This window comes from Euprymna scolopes, chromosome 31 (genome assembly GCF_053919585.1).
Source record: "Euprymna scolopes isolate OS-2025 chromosome 31, ASM5391958v1, whole genome shotgun sequence".
NCBI classification, from domain to species: domain Eukaryota; kingdom Metazoa; phylum Mollusca; class Cephalopoda; order Sepiida; family Sepiolidae; genus Euprymna; species Euprymna scolopes.
In genome coordinates this window covers 71,694,471-71,718,076 of record NC_136512.1, presented here as the reverse complement: position 1 = coordinate 71,718,076, position 23,606 = coordinate 71,694,471, and the positions used below count along the sequence as shown (strand labels likewise).

Here is a 23,606-nt window from a genome sequence, read left to right as displayed (position 1 = left end):
GTTTTCAAAACAAAATTTGATATATAAACGATCACATAATAAACCAAAAAACTTAATAATTGACATCAGGAAAAGTCATTTTCATTTATCTCTTTATGAAGTAGTTTTTAAAGGTCACACAGTAATTTACATGAATTCTTTAACACGACAAAACTGGTCAACTATTTACAGCTTTCGTTCGTTTTGCGTTTAGTGCCAGCCATGTCCAGTTTCAAGACACTTTCACCCATTTTTACTCCAAACAAATGTCTTTTTCACATACAAAATAATATGCCTGTCAACAATCATGTTTACATACATTTGTCCAATGAAGCGCGATTAAATGTTGTTATTTTCCCCATTGTGAATTGGTCTATGCTGTGTTCATTTTACTTTCAAATTTGGAATTTCCGGTATTGTGGATATAAGAGTTGCGTCCCTTTATCACAAAACTACCCAATGTTATTTATATGGAAAACATCAGGTAATTTCCTGATAAAGGGACGTCACTCTTGTATTCACAATAATACCAGGCAATTTCAGAACAATGTATTTCGATTTTATTTTCAATATTTAAAAAAAATGTTTAATGGTATTTTTTTTATTAATATTTAAAAAAATAATTTAATAATATTTATTTCGATTTCATTGTTAATATTTCAACACAAATTTTTATTGGACATAAAGAATCCGATTTTCAAGACCTTTTCAAGACATTTTTCTATATTTTTAAGGATTTTTCAAGAAAATAAGGCCTTTTCAGGGCAAAAGTCAAAATTCCAGAACTTCTCCAGCCTGTGCAAACCCTGGCCATCATTCTAGTAATTATAGAAGCAACTGCACTTACGAAAACAGAATTTCAAAAACTACCTGGCTAGTATACCCGGTGAACCAGGTGCAAGAGAAGTACAAACAATTGCTCTCAAAGGAATGGTCAGAAACTTATAAAAGATCACTCAGTTGAAGTGACTAAAATAGTGGGTGAATGTTTGACATCCGGTACAATGCCCCATCCCCAGCATAAACAAAATGATAAGACAATTAAAACAGAGAGAAAGAGTCAAGTGTACTCCACATATATTTAATAAGTAGTTAATTAAGTAGTAAGATAAATGAAAGCAATATGAGAGAGAAAGAGAGATAGGAGAGAGCTAGGAGAGGGTGTGAATGGAGGAGAGGAGAGAGGAGGGGCGAAAGGAAAGAGAGAGAGAGAAAAAAAGGAGGGAGGGAGTGAAAGGAGAGAGAAGTGAAAGGAAAGAGAGAGAGAAGGACGACAGTGAAAGGAAAAGGAGAGGAAGGAGGGGATATGAAACAGTAAAAGGAAAGAGAGAGGGATAGAAGACGGAGAAAAAGAGTGAAAAGAACGGGGAAGGAGAGGAAAAAGAGAGAGTAGTGAAATGATAGGAAGAGAGAGGGAGTGAAAGGAGAGAGGGGGGAGAGATGGGAGAGGGGAAGGGAGAAAGATAAGTATTTACTTATGCAAATTATCTCCCAGAATCGCAGATCAAATGGAGAGAGAGAGAGAGAGAGAGAGTATATGGAAAGAGAGAGAAAAGGGGGGGAGAGAGAATGAGGTACAGAGAAGAAGAAAAAAGAGAGAAAGAAGAAGACAGAAAGGAAGAAAGAAAGATAATAATCAACTTACTTCATGTGTCTTATGGCCATTCCTGCCAGAATCACTGATCGCCATTTTGAGATGCATACTGATCTTTTAACAGCTGCAGCTGTAACTCGTTCCCATGGAGCCTTTATAAAGAAGACAGAAAGACAAACGTTTTAACTTTACACGTTTTCAAAAAAATAAATAAAATTTGACACAAAAAAAAAAAATCTCCACTCCTAATTGTCTATCTTCGCTAGCATCACCCACAGCCCCAACACAGACATGCAAAAATATTTTTTAGATTATAGGTGTGTCAAAAAAGTAATGAGACTAGCATTGCTATAAAACACATTTCAATTTCAGACAAACTATGTAGTTTCCGGTTATAGTCAGCTAATGTACTTCCTAACTTCCGGCGTAGCGCTATCGGAAGCGATGACGAGGCAAATCAGTTCCTTCATTTTTATTGTTCTTCAGTATTTCTATCGTGGACAGATTTATTGTAATAAAATTGAAGAACATTATTGAAATGTATACAATAAAAATTAAAATTATAAAAAGATAAAAAATAACACAGTTAGTCTTTATTTGCACTTTTAATAAAAAAAATTAAAAATAGACTTTTTCATTTTATTTTAAATTTTACAAGAAATATGTTTATGAAATTCTAAAAAGTTTTTTTTTTTTTAATTTTAAAAATAAGAGTTTTTTTATTTGAATTTATATAATAAATATGTTTATGAAAGTAAATAAAAAATTAAATTAAAATAACAAAATTTTAAACAAAAAAAAAACAAAAAAAAAAGTATCCAATACATAATATTCTCAAAATAGTTTTAAAATATTTTCAAAAGTGTTTTCACTTATAGATTTACTATAAAAAAAAAAGTGTAAAAAGTTTTGAATAATTCTTAAAAAAAAAAATTAATAATTTCAATAATTCTATATTAAAATAATATTCAATAATTCTTAATTAAAATAATAATTCTTAATTAAAAAATGTTCGACTGAGCTTCAATCTATGGTCCCCCCTCGCCAAACTTTCACAAGCTGAAAACACTATCAATAATTCCCCCCACTCTTTATCTGTGCCTAAACCTAAACGTAGATTCCATGAACAAAGCTTCTTTCTTAGAACTGCACGCCTGTGGAATTGTCTTCTGCTTTCCTGCTTTCCAGCTGACTACAATATGGTTCTCTTCAAGTCTAACGTAAATAAGTTCTTGATGAGCCGTTCCATATAAGTTACCAAATTTTCATTACTAATGATTACTATATTGTCCAATTTCTACTGTACACTCTTTAACCCTTATCCTTGAGTGGCCTCTTGGCCTTGATAATGTGGTGATGCCTATGTAAAAAAAAAAAAGTCCGAAAAAACTTCTTAATGATTATTAAATTAAGAAAAGAAAAAAAGAACGATCGGGAAAAAACGTAAAAAAAAAAAAAAGTACATGCACAGGGGAGATAAAGGTGTGAGAGAAAAAAAGTGAAGGGACTAACTTGTCTTGTCACCGCTTCCATTAGCGCTACACCGGAAGTTAGGAAGTACTGACTAGAACCTGTAACCTAGTTTCCACATAAAAATACCCCGCCTCCACGGAAACATACTTTCACGTCTCTATCGCACTTCCTTTCTGTCACATTCCACTTCTCAAACGAGTGATACGTAATGATGAGCTTCTTGGAATAGAAAAGTTTGAGTGACACTTCTATGAGTGGAGAGCTATTCTTGTAACAGAAACAAAGGATTTAAAAGTTTGAGTGACACTTCTATGAGTGGAGAGCTATTCTCGTAACAGAAACAAAGGATTTAAAAAAGGAATGGTAAAAAAAAATAATTCTCTCGTAGAGAAAAGGAAATTATCCAATTGCGAATACTAAACGTAGTCGCCCCACAAAAAAAAAATTAGTATCAATTAATCAATAAAGGTTTTATCACTCAATGAGGAACCCCTCCTTGGACTTTAGCCATCTATCTCTCTCTGAGTCTTTGTTTAATTTCAGTTTTTAATCGGTTCGGGTCGAAAATTTGATTGATTTTTTTTGTTTGTTTTACGGCATATCAACCCTTTTCAGGTTATTTAATGCCGAATCCAGTGATTTTGAAGAATTTTTTTAATAGAATATATTTGTTGTTTTTTAAGTCGGTTTCTATCTAACCCATAGTTGGGAACCCTAACAGGTACTACTACTCCAGTTCAGAGTAGACCTGATAGCAATGGCAATTAAAGGGTGGCTCTACACTCCGCAAAGCCCGCAAGCTGGGGCCTTACCATCGGATATAGTTTAAGGTCCTATCCAGGACCTCGAAAATTTGAGATGCCAATATATAAATGAATGTATTTATGTTAGTATGTCTGCCTAAAACTTTCAACGGAGGCGACAGATTTTCACAAGCACGGTATCGTTTTGAAACTCGACCCTTCAGATGACAAATATCGAAAAATTCCTTCAACCTCAACTGGGCACTTTTCTACAGGGAGGGGTCGCTTTATCACCGATATTTTCGAAAGTCATCCCCTCTTTTCAATTGTCTAGCCTTAATTTAAACCTACGTCACTTCTGTTTTGGCGATGGGCACAACAGCAAAAACGTTACATTTATTTTTTTTTCCTCCTTTGCAGTACGGGTTCAAGCCTGCCTACTACCACTTTTTTTTTTTTTTTTGCTTAACACACACCTTCAAACACCCGGGCAACGCCAGGAACTAGTATATGGGGTCAAAAAATAAGACTGAAATTAAACAAAGAACAAGTGAATTTACTGAAAGTCTGGAAAAATCATGGATTACAAGAGAAAAATGCGAGCATGAAAAGTAATATGGTTAAGCTTACACATGGAAAAGTAAAGGACTAGTAGTTAAAACTGGAAAGGAAAAGGACAAGATATTCTAGTAAAAAATATAATAAATTTATAACTTAAAATATTGCAGCATTAAGTATTTTTATAGTTTGTCACGTTTTCCTTTAAAATACCATTGATTAGTCTGCCACGATTGACGAGGTGTTTTCAATAAGTTTCCACACATTTTTGTATAGGTATTTCAACTTGTCATAAACTTTTGAAAATTCAGTATGTTATTGCTATACATCTTATGAGATGACTGATCAATTTTTATGATTTCACGTTAAAATAAAGAGCTACAGGATTAATTGAAATGCACTCTATCAAAAACCTGATTGCCACAGCTGGTGAATTTCGAAAACGCAATCTGAACAAGAGGACACTTTAGAAGACCGATAATCAACGGAATTTGGTTTTAAACTCGGCAAAAAAAAAAAAAAAAAGAATCATTATAAATACTGTTATAAATTGAATTTAAAAAGAAATTTTTAATGCTGCAATATTTTAAATTTATTATATTTTTTACTTTGGTCCTTTTCTTTTCGAGTTTTAACAACTAGCACTTTAGTTTTCTATGTTTAAGCTGAACCATATTACTTTTCACGCTCCCATTTTTCTTTTGTAATCCATGACTTTTCCAGGTTTCCAATAAATTTACAAGTTCTTTGTTTTATTTCAGTCTTTTCTATTCATCCCCATAAACACATATGTAATAACAATGTACGGCACTCGTCTGCTTTCAATAAAATGGCCCCAATTATCTCCCTTTCATGCTTTATTTTTGTCTGTTTCACGAGTTACTTCTCTTTTCAGGACAGTAGTCACTGAAGCGACGATGTTGCTATGGAACCCAGTTATAAAAAGTGTCGCTCACAACCTTACATATTTTTACGATTTTGAACCCAGAAAATTAATAACTTGTTTTACTGTACGAAAATTGGAAATTTTCTTTTTTTTTTTCACAATATAACTGAGAAGGTGATCTATAAAATGTAATAATCATTTGAAATTTGGTTGAAAAATGAGTGAGCTGTGAAGCTTTAAAGCAGTTCTAAATGACTAAAACTGCCACTTAACCATATATTCATACACGGTAGTGTTTGAATAATATATATATTATTTTACATTTTTTTTTATTGGGGAAGTGGAATTAGCCACTGGAGAACCATGTACTTAACAGCTGTCTTGTTTTTAAACCTCCGAAACAGCTACATAGTAAGCAGCTGATGATCCTGTTTTCTATTTACAAAATTTTTGTTGAGGTTTTCTCTTTTCATCCTTATGTAGTTAAATTCTGTTTTAAATTCTGTTTATATTTCCACAGATATATATATATATATATATATATATATATATATATATATAAGTAAATTCTTGGTACAGCAAAATGGAAGGAGAAATTTCAGAGGAAACATAATTTGATTTAAATCAAAAAGATCAAAGAAACAAAAAAAACGGGCAGGTGGAATTGTTAAAATTTTCTTAAGGCCTTATCGTCTGACCCTCTAAGAGGAAACGTCAGAATGATAAATTAAAAGCTAAGAATCGAATGAGGAAAGAGGGAAATTGGTTTCAGTTGGAAAACCAGTGAGAGAAAGAAAAAAATATATATATATATATAATTCTCACTGTTCAGGTGGTTTTAAATCAGTAAATATTTCCAACTGATGTTTCAAAATCTATAATTATAAATATATATATATATATATATATATATATATTCTGTTTTAATTTCTGTTTATATTTCCACAGATATATATATATCATTCAAACACAGTAGTGTTTGAATGATATATCTGTGGAAATATACTTTATTTCCTTATAATATATACTAAATCCTTATTTAAGAAGCTCAATGTAATTACAGTGCCATATATTGAATGAATGACAAAAGTCTATATTCCAAAGTTCATGATGTTGGCCATCTTACAATTTATTCCTTTAATTCAGTTGACATTAACGATTCTTTACAGTATCTGTTTTGTAGCACAAAATCAATTACTTAATTATTATATCAGTTAGTGAATCTATTTTGCCCTTAACTCATCAGAAGAAATAGCAACAATTAATCCATCAAAAGGAAATAAAATAAGGAAAAAAATATATATATATATATATAATTCATCTGTCAAACTTTTCTAAAAGATGGAATCACCCGATCATCAAAGACAAGAAACAAGCAAGCAAGAATGCCCATAAGGTCTACAGAGTTTTATATATATAGTAGCCCGGCGTTGCCCGGGTGTTTGAAGGCGTGTGTTGAGCAAAAAAAAAAAAAGTGGTAGTTGGAAGGCAGGCTCGAACCCATACCGTAAAAGAGGAAAAGAACAAGAAAAAATGTGACGTCTTTGCTGTTATGACCACCACCAAACCGGAAGTGACGTAGGTTTAAATTAAGGTTAGACAATCGAAAAGAGAGGATGACTTTTGAAAATATCAGTGAAAAAAAGCGACCCTCTCTTTGTAGAAAAGTGCCCAGTTGAGGGTGAAGAAATTAATGTTTTTACTCAATTTTTCGGTATTTATCATTTGAAGGGTTGAGCTTCCAAACAATACTGATCTTGTGAAAATCCGTCGCCTTTGTCGAAAGTTTTGGGCAGACATGCAAACATAAATACATTTTTATATTGGTAGCTCAAATTTTCGACCCAAACCTTATAAAAAGCTTGCCCTATCTCTGAATACCCTTTATGTCAAATTTCAAATGTTTAGATCAGAAATTGTCTGAATAATTTGGTAGAGACCGCAGAGGTCAATTTTTTTAAAACTTTGACCCCTATTATGACCCCTTAACATTTATTGTTTTGGGCTCAAATCAATTTATTAAGTTAGATCCATGTCCAAGGAACCTATATCTAAAATTTCAAGTGCTTAGACCCAAAATTGGCAGAGGAGTTTGGTAGAGTTCTCAAAGGTCAAATCGTTGAACTTTGACCCCTTAACACCCAAAATTTCTGGTCGAAAACGGATTGCAAAGATTTTCCCAAATCTCAATATCAAATCTGTATATCAAATTTCGAGTCTGTAGACTGAAAATTGACAGAGTTATTGCGTCGGGAAATGAAATGTACACACACACAGACACGTTCACTTTTATATATATATATATAAAATTTATGTATGTTATGTATATATGTAATAATTTTATTTTCTTGTGTTTGTTTCTTCATGTATATGTAATGGGAGGCAACTCTCCAAGGCTCAAGGGGGAAGCTATTTAATACTAGTCATCACTAAAAACTGACAAAAAAATGATAATAAAGAAATTAATTTTATAAGGCTTTTCTTCGCGTAATAATTAACACACTCGTCCAAAGTCTTGGAGCCAGATCAGGTGAACAGGGACGTTGTTCTTGCACAGAGATATTTATCTCGGTCAGGAAATGCTGGATGCGCAGGATGTTGTGGGAAGGTGCATTGTCATGGTGAAGGAGAAAGCGTTTAAACAAAAGCAAGAGAAAAAAAAATTTACACTGTTGTTAGATGAAAAGCAAATCAGCTTATCGCTCTTTTGTTTGTACCTCGTGCGGCACACCCTCCCCCCCCCCCTTAATTTTTTTTTTTTTTTTTTTTTTTCCGACAGACATTGTATAACCCCTATCACATCTCTTTTGCAAATGGCATCTGAAAGTAATCATAGGTTAAAGGTCGCTTCCCTATCGCAGCATGTGAGGAATTCCTAACAGGAAGTCAAAAAATTTAATGCCTCCCCCCCTCCTCCATCTTGAGAAAACATCTACAAAACTATTGTCACGATGACATAACACTAATCTTTTTTTTTTGCTTCTTTGTTTCGTTGTTTAAACATTAATTTGCAATTATTAAAAACTAGCAGACATATGTGTCTACGCAGGGTAATTTGAAAATAGATTTGATGAAGGTCTTCCATTTCAGGTCCAGAGTGAAGATTAACACTAAAAGTTTATCGCCTGTGGAACTCTCTTCCGTTCCCTGTTTCCCAACTGACTACAACTTGGATGTCTTCAAGTCCAACATAAACAAATTCCTGATCAACCGCCCCCTCAAGTAAGACACTTTATCAAATCTCCATTACTAGCGATAACTACATTATCCCATTGATTACTGTACACGCAATAACCCTTATCCCCGAGTGGCCTCCAGGCCTTGTGACTTCTTTGTAAAAAAAAAAAAAAGTTTCCTCAAGGTGAGATACATCTATTTAAATTGATGGAAAAGTGAGGATTCAAGCATTGGTGGAGAAAGGAGAGAGGCTTGATTCAATGATTACTATTTAAAGCATCTGTTTCCATTAAATCACTGAAGTAAAGCAATATTAAGACTAGACAATATAACATGGGTAACTATTTGGGAATACCAGGTGCTGTATGCAGGACGTCAACACATCCATGCAAGAACTGCAAAGACCTAACGTCATCATCTTTCCTGACCAAGATGTACATGCAACTAGGGATTGCTCATGAATTTAATATTCTAATGAAACTAACCACTTGGAAAGAAGCCGTTTCCGGGGGCTTGGTTGGTAAGATAAAGTGAAGATCCGAGCATTGGTGATGAAAAAAGAAAACCTTCGTTCAATGTATGTTTTATTATTTCTTGTTAATGTAAAGTTGTTAAACGATATAATATACGAGATGTCTTCAATAATAATTGTCTGTATTTTTGAGATGAGTTGTTTTCATTGATTGAGATTGTCGGACTGACTTCCTCATCTTGGTTGTTATTGTCACAACGTTTATCAAAGTTTACAGTTACCCAAAGGTGCTGAGTTCAATCCTGAACGAACGCAGTGAAAAAGTAACATTGAAAAACAGAGAATCAGCAACTATGTCCCAAAGCCTAGCTGGAGTCCGAACACGGTACCCCCGTAATAATAATAAAGGGTTGGGTTCGAGACTCCTAACAAACCGTTCACCTGACGAAGGCCGGAGGGCAAAACGGCCGAAACGTTGTGACAATAACAACCAAGATGAGGAAGTCAGTCCGACAATCTCAATCAATGTCTTCAATAAGTTTACAGACCTTTTTGGTACAGGCATTTAAAATTGTTGCAGACTCTTGAAAATTCAGTATGTAATTTCTATATATCTTTTGAGATGACTGACCAATTTCTATGATTTCAGGTTTAAATCAACAGCTACAGCAGGAATTCAAATACATCCTACTAAAGTCTGATGCAATCTGGACGTGAGGACACTTTAGAAGAACAATATGCTATAAAATTCTGTTTTAAATTTAGAAAAGATGTCACAGAAACGTATGGAATTCTTCAGACTGCTTTTGGACCATCTTACATGAATCAAGCATCAGTTTCTGAGTACCATAAGAGATTCAAGAAAGGCAGAGAGTCTGTGAGGAATGATGGGAGGTGTAGGAGGGAGTAAGAAAGTCAGAACACCAGAGTTGATTGGCCAAATAAAGAATTTCATGGATAAGGACCGTTGTATGTCAATAGAGATAATAAGTGCACAGTTTGATGTGATTGTAGGAACTGTGCAGACAATTATTTACGAGGAACTGAAGATACGGAAGATTTGTGCAAAGTTTGTCTGAAAAGTGCTTTATCCTTGTCACAGACTATTTGACTAAGATGAGCATCAAGGCAATTCCTCACCTTCTCAATAGCCGAGACATTGCTCCCTGTGACTTTTGGTTATTTCCTAAGCTCAAGGAAAATCTTAGAGGTTGTTGTCATGAGACAATTGAGGAAATGAAAGAGGCTATGACAAGAGTCATTGACATGCCCACACAAGAGGACTTTCATTGGGGCCTTCTAGAAGTTGTTGGAACGGTACAAGTGCATTGCAGCCGGAGGAGATTACTTCAAAGAGGACTAAAGTTTCATGAGTGCACTGTCAATGAAAGTGCTTATACAAAAAAGTCCCGGAAACTTATTGAAGGCACTCTGTATATGAGGCTTTACTTTTGTAGCAACCCTTGTAGCTTAATATTTAATCCATGCAAATGAACATATTTGGAGATTTCGGACTACTGTTCTCATCTTGAGTGTCATTTTCAAAACGTTTTGTTTCATATAATCTTTGACCTTGTTCAAGTGTATCTTGTCAAACTCAGAAATCTTTCTGTCAAACTTGGGAATCTATACAGAATTCTGAATCGAAACCCTTTATTTAATTCTTTGGACTTCTATCCGTGACTGGATAAAAGTCTTAAGTCATTCACAATTGTATTTTCGGTTGACCACACAGAGGATTGAACCTTCAACCTTCAGAAGAGGGTCACTTTCACAACAGAGTTTTTCCATGTACTCTAACTACTAGTACGAATATTAGCAGCCTAAAACATATCTTATTTCTAGATATAAATATCACTATTTATTACTATATATATATACTAGCAAAGATACCCGTGCTTCGCACGGAGCTTTGTTGCGCACTCGGGTACCAAAATCTGTGGGCACCTTTCCAGTAAGTTGATGTTGTAAGAGCAACGATTGCATAAGGTGATTAACATTTTAACTACCTCTTGTAGTGACTGAAATTCAATCAGGAACTTCACAAAACATTTTCATCAAAAAGGAAGGTTACTTGATGTTACATAGTAAATTTTTCATTGAAGTCATTTTCAACTCTTGCTTAAATTTTATCTTGCACATTCAATACTAAAAACTTACCACAATCAGATCATGTCAGTTTTTCCTCATATCCATTTCTCGAACTTTTCACTAAAGAGCCTCAGGGTAAACTACATTTCTTCTGCTTTGATTTGGAGCCAGAATGTAGAGTTTTTCTGAACTTCCTGTCCGGCTGATAGAGATGTAGAACATACCGTGACTGAAGCAGTCTGATGTCAAGTCTACGCCAATGGTGTTAAATGTCTGACCTTGACTTTTGTTTATGCTCATTGCAAAACACACCTTCACAGGAAATTGGAGTCTCCGGAATTTAAATGGAAGTACTGAGTCCGATGGAACTAAGGGGATCCTTGGCAGTAGAACGGTTTCGCCTTTGTAGGGACCACAGGAAATGGTGGCCTCAAGTACATTGGTGTGCAATCTGGTGATAACACATCTGGTTCCGTTTGTTATTTTTGGCGGTTCCAAGGATCGAAGAATCATGATTGGCGATCCAATTTTGAGATTTAAAATGTGTGGAGGCATTCCAGATATCTCCAAAGAGTTTAAAAACTCCACAGGGTAGTGAACAGCTTCATATTCATTAGTAGCTGAATCAACTGACTTGTATTGCTTTGTGTCTCCTGGAAATTCATCCATTATTGAATTGTTCAAATGATTCACATTGCTGTTTAATGGCGAAATAATAGCCCTCTCAGCAAGCCAATCCGGTGATTTTCCATTGTTTTGCAGGTCTGGGTACACTTTGTCTTTCAGTTGCTTCTGATTACCGACACATTTACCAAGCGCAGTTGGAATCTTAATTGTGTCAGGTGAAGAAGTGATAGGAAACTGACCATTACCGATTTGGAGAAGCAATTTTGAGAAGTCTGCTGCAGCTGTGTTATCAGAGATATAGGCTCTCATATTAGTAGTCAGTCTCTTCACTATAACGTGCCTCCAGAGATAGGATTTTTTCAAACTTGCATTGACAATGTTAGCCCTTGTGCCATTTTTAACCACTGGGAGGATTTGACGGAAATCACCGCAAAATAAGGTTGGAATGCCACCCATGGGATTCTTGTTTCCTGTGATGTCTTGCAGTGTTCGGTCAATTGCTTCATAAGCACTCTTGTGCGTCATTGGGGCTTCGTCTACAATGATTGCAGAGGTGTCTCTAATTACATTTGCCAAGGCTGAGTTACCAGTAATTTTGCAAACTGGCTGATCCATTCGATGAGTATCCAAGGGTACTTTAAAAGTGCTGTGAAGAGTGCGGCCACCTTGTAGTAGAGTAGCAGCAATGCCACTGAATGCTGTTGCAAGCACAATCTTTCTCATGGATCTAATCTTTGCAAGGATCAAATTGATTACAAAAGTCTTGCCCGTACCACCTGGAGCATCAAGAAACATCATATTTTTGTTCATTTCACCTTGTGCTTCCAACATTGCCATGAATGAATTGTAAACTTCTCTTTGAGAATCGGTCAGTTTTTCTTGCATATTTTCTGCTTGTAGGGAAGTTCTTCAAGATTATAAGTAACTTCACGTTGATACTCTCTCGCGAGTCTTTCATCTCTCCCTTGCATTGGTGCAGGTAATCCATAGCTTGCCAATGGTTGACCGCACATAAGGAGAACTTTTTCTTCAATTAGACAAAGAGTTTTATTGTAGATGTCCTCATTAAAATCTGCTTCTGGATTGTTAACTTCTTGCCTGTATCTGTGAAGAATGTCTTCAGATATTACATCACGAAAAGCCATCCAGATCTCAAGAGGATTTCTTGGCTCACAGGCTGTTAAAATTATCACAAATAGGCTTCGCAAATTTGAAGGTGATTGAGTGGCACTTGCCTCTCCTACTGCTTGATGCAAGTGATGGTCATTTTCTAGAAGGCCTCGAGCAAGGCACGCTGCTCTGTATGTTTCAAACACCTGACCATTGTATGCTCGCAAATTTTGAAATGAAGTTGGACCAGCAACCTCATTGAGCAACAGGCGTAAGAAATAACACTCCCCTGCTTTTGGACTAATCGTGTAGATTCTCCCAATGCATGATGCCTTCCATACATCATCATTTTCAGTACCTTCAACTTGTACCCCACGCATTCTTCTCATCCATTTCTTTGTCGATTTGTTCCAAGTGTAAAACTCAGGGACTTCTACGTATTTGAGACCCCTTGCAAAGTCATCCTCATGGCAGAGTTGAAAAAATGCTGTCAAAGTTGTGGCAGGTGGTGGACCTTGGGCTCGTTCCAGAGCAGTATCAGCTGAGAACATGACACGCTGCCCATTTTCAAGATGAACAGAAAGTTGTACAATTGGGGGGAAATGTTCATGGATGGGATGTTCCAATATCCTCCAGGCTGCCTCTGAACTGCCGACATACCTTGCATTCTGGAACTGCTGGATCTCATCCACAATGTGACTTTGTACTTGGCCTTGTTGGTTAGCTGCTCCATCAGTTCTTTGTAGTTCAAACACTGCTTGATCACATCCTTTATTCACGTATTTGAGGACATATTTGATGCTTTGGATCGAGCTGCAAATTTCTACGTTAATGTGAGCGTTGAACTGCTGAAGGAGGACCTTGTTGTACGGAACAATCCACTGGTTTGTTATTTCTTGATTAACATACCGACCATTTCTCTTCATCCTTATTGTACCAGTCTGGCCTCCATCTTCTGGTTTTCTTCGCCTGTACTTGGGGTAAGAGGCTTGGCCTTGCTTGGTACACTGAAGAAATTCTTTTGGGTATTTTTTGGAACATTTGTTGTCAATCATACATGGACAATTTGGATTAAATGGTCCACAAGGTCCATGCACCATATGTGCCATCACTTTAGCATGAAGATCAGGATCTTCCTCTTTGTCAGGGATCTCTGCAGATATGCAGAGATCCATTTTTTCTGGTAGAAGTTTGTCCTCTGGGGCCTGCCAGGTGAGGATGTGTGCATGCGGCAGTCCTCTTTTTTAATATTCAATACTGTACAGGAAAGCCCTCAACCTGCCAAATCCTCCCTTTTTAATAAATTCAAGTAACTTTTTTAGCTTCTGCCTGAAAACCCTGGCAACAATATCTGGACGATCCTGAGGGTCTTGCCCTTGAAGACAATTTTCTGTAATTTCTGTCCACTTTGGATTTGTTGTGAACATGATGAAGAGGTCGGCTCGGCCCATTCGCCGAACATATGCCATGGCATCACTTTGACGCTCAAACATGTATCGAGGGCCTCCTGTATAAGTTGCCGGAAGTACAACTCGTTGACCAAACTGTTCTGGATTCCCATCCTCCCTAAGAATTGAATCTCTCAAGTTGCTATAATTGTCAGCTCTCAGGGTCTGTTGCTCACGCCTCAGGAACTGTAAACGTTCTGTTTCAATCTTGCAGTACACATCCACCAGCCATTGTTGAAATAGCCTTCGGTACCAGAGAAAATAGTTTCCAGGCCGAGTCATTAAATGGTACGAATAAAATTGCTGTTGGGTAACTTTTCGCCCATTGGATGCCTTCATGTAGATGTTGTAAGATGGAGAACCATAGGGGTACATTAACGGGTACATTAAAGTATCGTAGAGGGGATGTAGTTCGGAGATCCATTTTAATGTATCATTTCTAAAACGCAAGACAATATCCCGGTTAGCTGTTGGTTCATTCTCCATTAATATTCCAATCTCATACGTTGTTGTTGGAGCATTGAATCGCCGTGGATGCTCTTCTTGCGGCCTTCGGTCTTCCCTTATGACAACTTTATGTTCTACCAAGTGTTCTTCTTCAATCCTCTCCTTTGTTGTTTTCAGCTGACAAATAAAGCTGTTGTTCTCATGTAAAAATTCAGTCAGACTTTGGAGAATGTCTCTATTGAGTCTACTGTCACGTCCCCGATTATGTAGTTCCTCTTCCAGACTATCCAAGAAGTAGACTTGAATAAACTTTGCTGTTTCATCTTCAGGTGGTAAAAGACTCCCAATCTGGTGGCAAACCTGGCCTCGAATTCTAAAAGAAGGATTCCACCCATGTACTGCCGCAATTTTGTGACCAAATGATGTCATTGCAAAACAATTGTTATAACTGCGTAGATTTTGCAGAAAATCTTTAGAGATGGGACCATTGCCGGAGAGCAAATCTTGAAGCAACTGAGGCAGTGGTGGAAAGCTATCAAGCACAACTTTGCCAGAAGAACAACAACAACCAGGGGTTTCTCCTTTAAATTTTACAGCTGAGCAATGTTGACATACTTTGTCCATTTTTCCTATATCAGCTGTAGTGAGAGAGTCATTTTTGTTGTAGTGCAATCCTTTTCTATTGCAGTGTTCTATTTCATGGTGTCTCAAAGCAGTCATTCGTTGTCTAGCTGCCTCGTTTTCTGTCAATTGCTGGGGCAAAGTCATACTCTCTCTCCGTGCAGCCTCTCGTTGTTGCCCTTGGTATAGGCGAAAGCTTCGTTGGGTTTCCGATTCATTCTGATGTCGTTGAGCCACTCTCAACTGACCTTGTGTACGTCTACTTACCTCATATAATTCATTCGATCGTAATATTGCTTCTCTTTCCAGTGCATATCTTTGCCTTTCTTGAATTTCATCTTGTGATGAATTTAACCGCCTTACAGCATGTCTAGTTCTGTCAGCTTCACGTTGGGTTTCTCTTTCCAAATCTGACAGTCTTGCTCTCCTTTCTCTTTGACGTATCCTGTTAAGTTCTAGACGTCTTTCTCTATCTGAATTGTTTTCATTGGAGCGAATTGCAGCAACTCTTAGTCTATTAGCTTCCAATCTTTCCATTCTTTCTTCCTCACTTTCGTTTCTACTTCGTTTGGGTGGCATAATTTCGGTTTTAAACGGAATTGTTTAACGATATTAATGATTGTAAATTAATTAAGCGTAAAGGAAATGTATACTAACTGAAATGGACGAACTATAAATAATATTTCTGAATAGTACAATTATAAACAATTATATTGTACCTATTTACTATGCCTCCCCACGGGACAGAGTTAGACACCAGGGTCGTTTTTTAACGTGGAGAAAAGGTACAAAAATAAAAATGGTCTCAGTCGTGAAGGATTTCTCCTCCACCGAAAGAGAACAAGAAAATGAAGTGCAGCATCTGAAGAACAGATACTACACTTTGATCTTGACCAAAAGGAATGAATAAAAGCGACCTACGTGTGACTCATTACTTCCGGGTGTAAACGTCACAGTCTAAAAGTAATAATTAAAAAAAAAAGTAAATGTAAAATAAATGTAATACCAACTTAGGTTAACTAAGTAAACAGTACAATTAAAACAGTTCTATTAAAACAAATAATTACTAAGATCTAGGTAATTGTTAGTCTCATTGTTATGGTTTTAAAGAAAAAAATGTGTAAAAAAAAGTTCTGCTTTTGTGAGTACGTGTATTTCTTTTAAATTACATAACCTTTTTATTTTATTATTTATATCTCTTTTAAATTTATATATTTTGTTAGTAAACTGGAAGAAATTCAGTTGAATAAAACCTTGTTCGTGTTCTTTACGTTAAACTCATATTTTTATAAAAGGTTCATCCGGTTTAAAGAAAGCACTAAGTTTAAATAAGACTGGAAATAACTAATTCAATATATAAATAGAAAAATGAAATAAATATAAGCTTTAAGTCTTAAGATAGTAATAATCAAAATGTAATAAATTATTTGTAGTTCAAATCTCTTTCGAAATAGGCTCGACCAGAAAGATTAAATTGGAACGAAATTATAATCTCCGTGCCATTTTCAAAACAACCCCACAAAAGTAACGATATCCTGCAGTTGGTTGACAATGGTTGTAAGAAAAATGTAAAAGAAAATGCGCTTATCTGTTTATTTTGACCTGTTTTATTTAATTAAAAAAAAATTGGCTATAACTGGAAGAGAGCGTTATGTTTTGGGGGTTGTTTAAAAAATAGAATGGAAATAAAGTTAGTCCCGTTTTAATTGTGTTTAATTGCGGCAAGCGCTTACATTCGAAATGTTAACTTTTATAGGTTTACAGGTTTGCTGACAAGGCTGGGGGTGTTTAATACAATTATTTTACTAAATTGATTTTTTTCATTTAAAAATAAAATTATTTATTTTTTAATAAAGTTTTATTTTAAAATATTTGTTTTTGTTTATTTATATAAAATTACGATAGTTGAATTGTATTCTTTCAATTATATTGGCAAGTAAAATATAAAAGATTAAAACGGAACGAAATTGAAATTTCCATTACATTTTCAATACAATCCCAAACCATAAAGCTTTGCTCGCCAATGAATTGTTTTGATAATATACGTAAAGTGAAATAAATCGAATATAAAATTAAATGAAAATATATTAAATAATTAAATGTTAAATAGATTTTGTAAATAGTACAATTGAAATGATTAGAATATTTCCAATATGTAATAAGGTCGAGGTAATTAGTTAAAGAGATTTAATATAATGTGATATGCAAATGAGCATAAGTCATTCGATATGGGGGTGGTTTGTAGACTAGTATATAAAGAAATTAGGCATTGATTCTTATGTCTCCTATAACAGAAACATCCTAAAATGGGTTCTAATGTTTCTCTACCAGGAGAGATCTACCCTCTTACCTCCTTTATATTTCGTTGATGATGAAGAGATGTACACACAGACAGAAACACACGAACCCTATTACTTTATAAAAATAAAGATATATATATATATATATATATATATATATTTAAAGTGATGGTTGTGTAGTTCCAACGAGAGAAAAAATGTATATTTAAAAGAGTGTAGCCATCAACAATTGTGGGTTTTTTTTAAAGGTTCTCATCATATTTTTATTTTAAAATATTTTTATAACGCGTTTCGAGCTTAGGGTGTGCTCTCTTCAGATGTTTTCGTAAAAAGTTTTTCTTTAAAATGGGAGTTTGTAGAGTTACCTCCGCTGATATTAACTATGTTTTTCAGAGTGATGTGCAGTCTCAGACATTCTGACTCCAACTGTAAGTGTTCAAAGTGTCTAGTCAAAGTTATATTCAAAGAGTGGCTTTTGGTTCATTTGGTATGTATATATGTATGCTCGTACATATATTTCTATGTATGTGCGTGTGTGCCTGTGTGCATGTGTACATGTACATGAATGTATATCTATACGTGTGTGATTGTGTGTGAGTGTGTGCTATACATGGGGAAAGAAAGTCTTTAAAAAGTTCCCTAAAAAAAACATAAAAACCTTCACCAAATGAACCAAAAGCCACTCTTTGAATATAACTTTGACCGGACACTTTGAACACTTACAGTTGGAGTCAGAATGTCTGAGACCGTACATCACTCTGAAAAACATATTTAATATCCCATTTTAAAGAAAAAATTTTTACGAAAACATCTGAAGAGAGCACACCCTAAGCTCGAAACGCGTTATAAAAATATTTTAAAATAAAAATATGATGAGAACCTTTAAAAAAAAAAACACAATTGTTGATGGCTACACACTTTTAAATATATATATATATATATATATATATATGTAGATTTCTTGTTGATTTTTTAAACGTTAATATGGTTAACAAGCATCTTCATGTTGAAGATCTGTTTTCTTTCATATTTTATTTGGATATAAACAAATAATATTTTTATTCATTTATTATTTTTTAAAACAGAAATCTCTGGATATGCATGTTTCGAGGTATCTACCTCTCTTCAGCACAGCTTGATTGTCCCTAGGAATCGAACCCCGGATCATATGAATTACAGTCTGGCAGGTTATCCATTATGCTATATATATATATATATATATATATATATAAAATATATTTTAGTCATCGACATTCAGTCCTGTTTCGTTGTTTCACAACTCATCAGTGCCGCTAGACTAACACCTATCCCAAGCCGAGGATCGAACCTAGAACCGTCGTGATGACAGTCGGTAGTTCTACCCCCTGACTACGGAAGCAGTGGCCACAACTAATCTGTCCGAACGTCTATTTAAATAAACATCCGTCCGCCACTCATAAAGTGCTCAAACGTTTGTTTGTAAACAAACCGCGAGCTTTGCATTTTTTCAGCTAAATTAAGTAGCGCCTGATGAATCCTAGCGTGGATGAAACATGGAATATTCTGCGTATTTTAATTGCCATATATATTTTATAACTTACTACCTAGCTCTACTTATGTATTGAGCACTGTTGAAGTAAATACTTAAAGTTTACACATAAATTTATACTTTTGTATATTAATTCATGTGATTAAATTAAGCAATCATAATCATATAATTACTACACGGACTTGGAGTTTACATTCGTAATACCCTTCCCTTGACTAGAGAAACAACCCTAGAAACGGATGATCAAGCCTTTATGTGCGTTAGACTAATTATGCAACACAACGTTAGCTACTTTTACTTTCTCTACCGCTCTCCCTCGACCGAAGACTGCACCATAATAAACAAAGTCTCTGACAGCATAGACACAGCACTCTCCCTCGACACTAGCGCCCAAGTACATGTATTTGGTGACTTTAATGTCCATCACAAAAACTGGCTTGGATTCTCTACTTACGCAGATGCAGCGGGCAGCACAACTCATAGCTCCTCTATATCTCACTCCCTATCACAAATTATTACTTTTCCAACCCGTTTCCCTGACCAGGAAGAACAACACGCATCACTTTTAGATCTGTTTTTGACCACAGTTCCTGATGATTGTATAACAAAAGCCGACAGCCCACTTGGGAACGCTGATCATGCAGTGATAATGGTTGAAATCTCCCTAAAGTCTAGAGCCAAAACTGAAGAGCCAGTGCTCAAAACAACGAGATATTATAAAAAGGCTGACTGGGAAGCCATCAGAGATCTTATCAGAGACGCCCCATGGGGAAATATTTTTTCTCTTCCTGCTGAACAGTGTGCAAACGAGACCACTGATTGGTTCAAAACTGCAATCAAAGCGCATGTTCCCATACAGAAATTCTATAGCAAGCCTCACTCTCCCCAATGGTTTGCTTCAACTTGTGCAACTGCCATTGCTCAAAGGCAGCATGTGTGACCTTTAAACGTGTGCCTTACACGTCCTTGACCCCTGATCGCGGCCCAGTTATGATCTGCACCCTGGTCGGTACAGTTATAATATGTCGACTGGGCAACTAGGTCTGCCAACTGTTAGTACGTCGCGTCACCCAGTGAGTTCTTCGTTAAGGCGTTGGGGATTCTTCTCGGATGCTCGGTCCTCAAGGCCTGTCCTCCGTGGATCGTCTAGTTATCCTGGGTGTTCGTTGACGGATACTGTGTCACAAACGGCAAATAAAGAATGTACATATATAGGGATCAACGCACATCAGCAACAAAACTCCGGAGGTTGGTTAATATAATATATATTTTCGGAAATTCATAAAAGAAGTATTTACAGCATATACATATGGTTGACAATTAATTCAAGCAAGCAGTTAGTTCTACAACTGAGCTTCTGTTGTTGAAATACCTGGTCGGTATCGCGGACTTTGCGTAATTCTCATTAAGTAATCGACACGTTATAAGTGTTGAGTTATCAGGCAACAAGCGAGAGGGAGAGAGAGAGAGAGGTGATTCTGCCGAGACTTATCTCTCTTTGACTCTGTTCTTTTCTTACTACTACTCTGACTACTGACTTAATCTCTGATTTTTCATTTCTTTTATAATACAATTATGGAATGATGACGACACCCATGTTCGTCATCGACCAATCAAATTGCTTGATTATAATTCGACGGGGCCTTTTCTCATTGGTTGATTATACTTCGACAGGGCCCTTTTTCATTGGTCCATTTCCAAAATTGGATTGACTCCTCCCTTAATTAACGTCCAACTTACACGTTGCATTAATTAACTCCTCCCTGGCTTACTAATGGAATTTCCCCATATCCAGGAAAATTATTTTCCCTTTGACTTAAAGCAAATCACGCAATTTTATTTGTTTTAAAATTATCTATTGATCTCAATTTTAGCTTTGATAATTCAAAGGAATTTTAGTTTATCTTTGAATTAAGTTCTGGTTGTCGGCCATCTTATTATATCAGACATTTTGTTTACGTCAAAAGACCAAGAATGCATTTGTCGCTTTGAACTTATCGGACAACACATTTTCCCATCCGAGCAAAAATATTTCATAACTTTCGTTCGACCTGATTCACCAAATGACAATTCTCGATACGTTATCTTATTGTTTTGAAATTTCGGACAATTCATTTTTTTTCGTCTTCTTTGTTCTAAACATAATGCCGAGTCACTGCGTGTGTTTCTCTTAGATCAAAAACAACCCGACTTTTCAACTTGTCAAATTCACAGGTCAACTTTGGCTCATAGTTTTGCCAATTGCGGGTGTGAAATCCCCACCCCTCCAGCTACTGTACCACTATGATTCCGGCCATCGTAGATCAAAAATATTTATGCATTCTTTTTCGCTTTTGAAGTCTAGAATGTGATTCAACTTTTCGCTACAAAGGCACTCTTGCCGCCGCCATTTCAACAACAGACTTAGCTCAGAATTTATTCACAAATAAAAATTAATAATAATTTTTATTCCTTCAACCCGATTATCGTCCGGGAACAAAAAATTACTTTTAACTAAAAGAAACGTCACATCAACCCTACAGGTCTGATGTGGCCTCTCTTTAGTGTTATACATGCATACCGCAGATTTAACCAACATAAGGCCAGCTCAAACAGACAGGAAGTACATAGAAGCTAGAAGTAACGTTAAGAAAAAAATAGCGACAGCTAAGAGAGAATTTACGGAAACCACTAAAAAACGCATCGAAGCACAAAAACTAGGAACTTGTGACTTCTGGAAAATCTACAAGAGTGTAGTAAATAATGGGCAATCAACAATTCCCCCATTAACCAACAATCACGATGTTGTTTGCTTAGCAACCGAAAAGGCTAACATGCTTGCCAGTCGGTTTGCCTCAAACTCCACATTGGACCCTTCCAACCACTCCCTACCTGACTTTCCTATGCGGACAGACGCCACGCTAGACGACCTGAAAATCACCCCTGCTTAGGTGCATGCTATCATAAAAACCTTGACACTTCAAAAGCATGTGGACCCAATCTCATCCCAGCTGTGCTATTAAAGAAGTGCTCAGCCGAAGTAGCTCCAGTTCTCTCCAAACTCTACAACAAATGCCTTAATGAATCTTGCTTTCCAGGCTGTTGGAAAACTGCTTCTGTGGTACCAGTATTCAAAAATTCTGGCAAAAGAACTGACCCATTAAATTATCGCCCCATAAGCCTCCTCCCACTTTTTGCCAAAATATTTGAGACCTTAATTAACCATGCTCTAGTGCATCACCTTACAGATGCTAAACTTCTGACTGACCAACAATATGGATTTAGACAAGCCCGTTCTACAGCAGACATCCTAACTGTAATCTCTGAACATTTATACCATTCACTGGACAAAGCGGGAGAGGACAGAGCGGTAGCTCTAGATATATCTAAGGCTTTTGACAGGGTATGGCATGAGGTTCTCCTCAGGAAGATTAGATCATAAAGTATCACTGGTAGAATTCTTAACATAATTAAATCCTTCTTAGATAAGAGAAAAATCCAGGTTATCCTCGACGGTCGTACATCTAAACAATATGATATAAATGCGGGAGTGCCCCAGGGGTCTATCCTTGGACCTCTACTGTTCCTGATATTCATAAATGACCTCCCCGACAAAATTGCCTCTGAGATGGGTATATATGCTGATGACACCACACTCTATAACAGGCACGACAGGAAAACAAATGAACATATATCTAAAGAAATGGCAGAAACACTAGAGGATGACCTCCAATCAGTAGTGGAATGGGGACAAAAATGGATGGTCAGGTTCAATGCTGCCAAGACTAAACTAGTTTCATTCAATAATTACAAGAAACCTTCTCTACCACCTATAGCAATGGCCAACGACTCTTTATCTGAGAGTACGACTTTCAAGCTCCTTGGCCTAACGTTCACAGGAAACATGAGTTGGAACAATTACATCGAGGGCATTGCCAGGGCCGCTGCGAGAAAGGTTGGCTCTCTCTACCGTGCTAGAAAACTACAAACACCCTAAAGTATCCTGTACCTCTATAAGGCAACCATTCGCCCATGTATGGAGTATTGCTGTCATATTTGGGCTGGTGCATCGACTACTAGTCTCTCGCTCCTTGACAAGGTTCAAAAGAGAGTTGCAAATCTGACAGGCCCTAAACTGGCATCAAAGCTTCAGCCTCTGTCCCATCAACGAAACGTTGCATCCCTCTGCCTGTTCTACAAGTATTTTAATGGTGAATGCTCTGATAAACTGCAAGCACTTGTGCCCCCACGACGTGAACACCCTCGACAGACCCGACAAGCTGCAAAATCCCACTCCCACACTGTAGAGATCCCTAGATGTAAAAGATCTTTCTACTCCAGTAGTTTCTTCCCCAGAACCGCTAAACTTTAGAATTCCATTCCAGGTCACTGCTTCCCCAACTGTACTGACATGCAGAAGTTCAAGTGTAATGTGAACCAACATCTTGCTGCCCAAATCCCTACATAGTACCTCAGTAGTTGTTTCCCCTGATAGTAGCCCCCTACACCAAAGTGGCAATGTGTCTTGTTTGGGGTAAAAATGTATTAAAAAAAAAAAAAATTTGATTATTAT

The 23,606-nt window shown here is 36.3% G+C and overlaps 1 protein-coding gene across 3 annotated transcripts in view; it reads right to left on the bottom strand.

Annotated features, from left to right (window-relative positions):
• LOC145255812 (dnaJ-like protein 60) overlaps nucleotides 1-23,606 on the bottom strand; it is a 111,987-nt gene that overhangs the window by 2,038 nt on the left and 86,343 nt on the right. For all 3 annotated transcript variants that reach the window (XM_080114509.1, XM_080114510.1, XM_080114512.1), the window contains one exon: nucleotides 1,625-1,725. In XM_080114509.1, coding sequence (XP_079970635.1) covers nucleotides 1,656-1,725 — 70 coding nt within the window. In that variant the 3' untranslated portion in view covers nucleotides 1,625-1,655. The remainder of the gene's footprint in view (nucleotides 1-1,624; nucleotides 1,726-23,606) is intronic.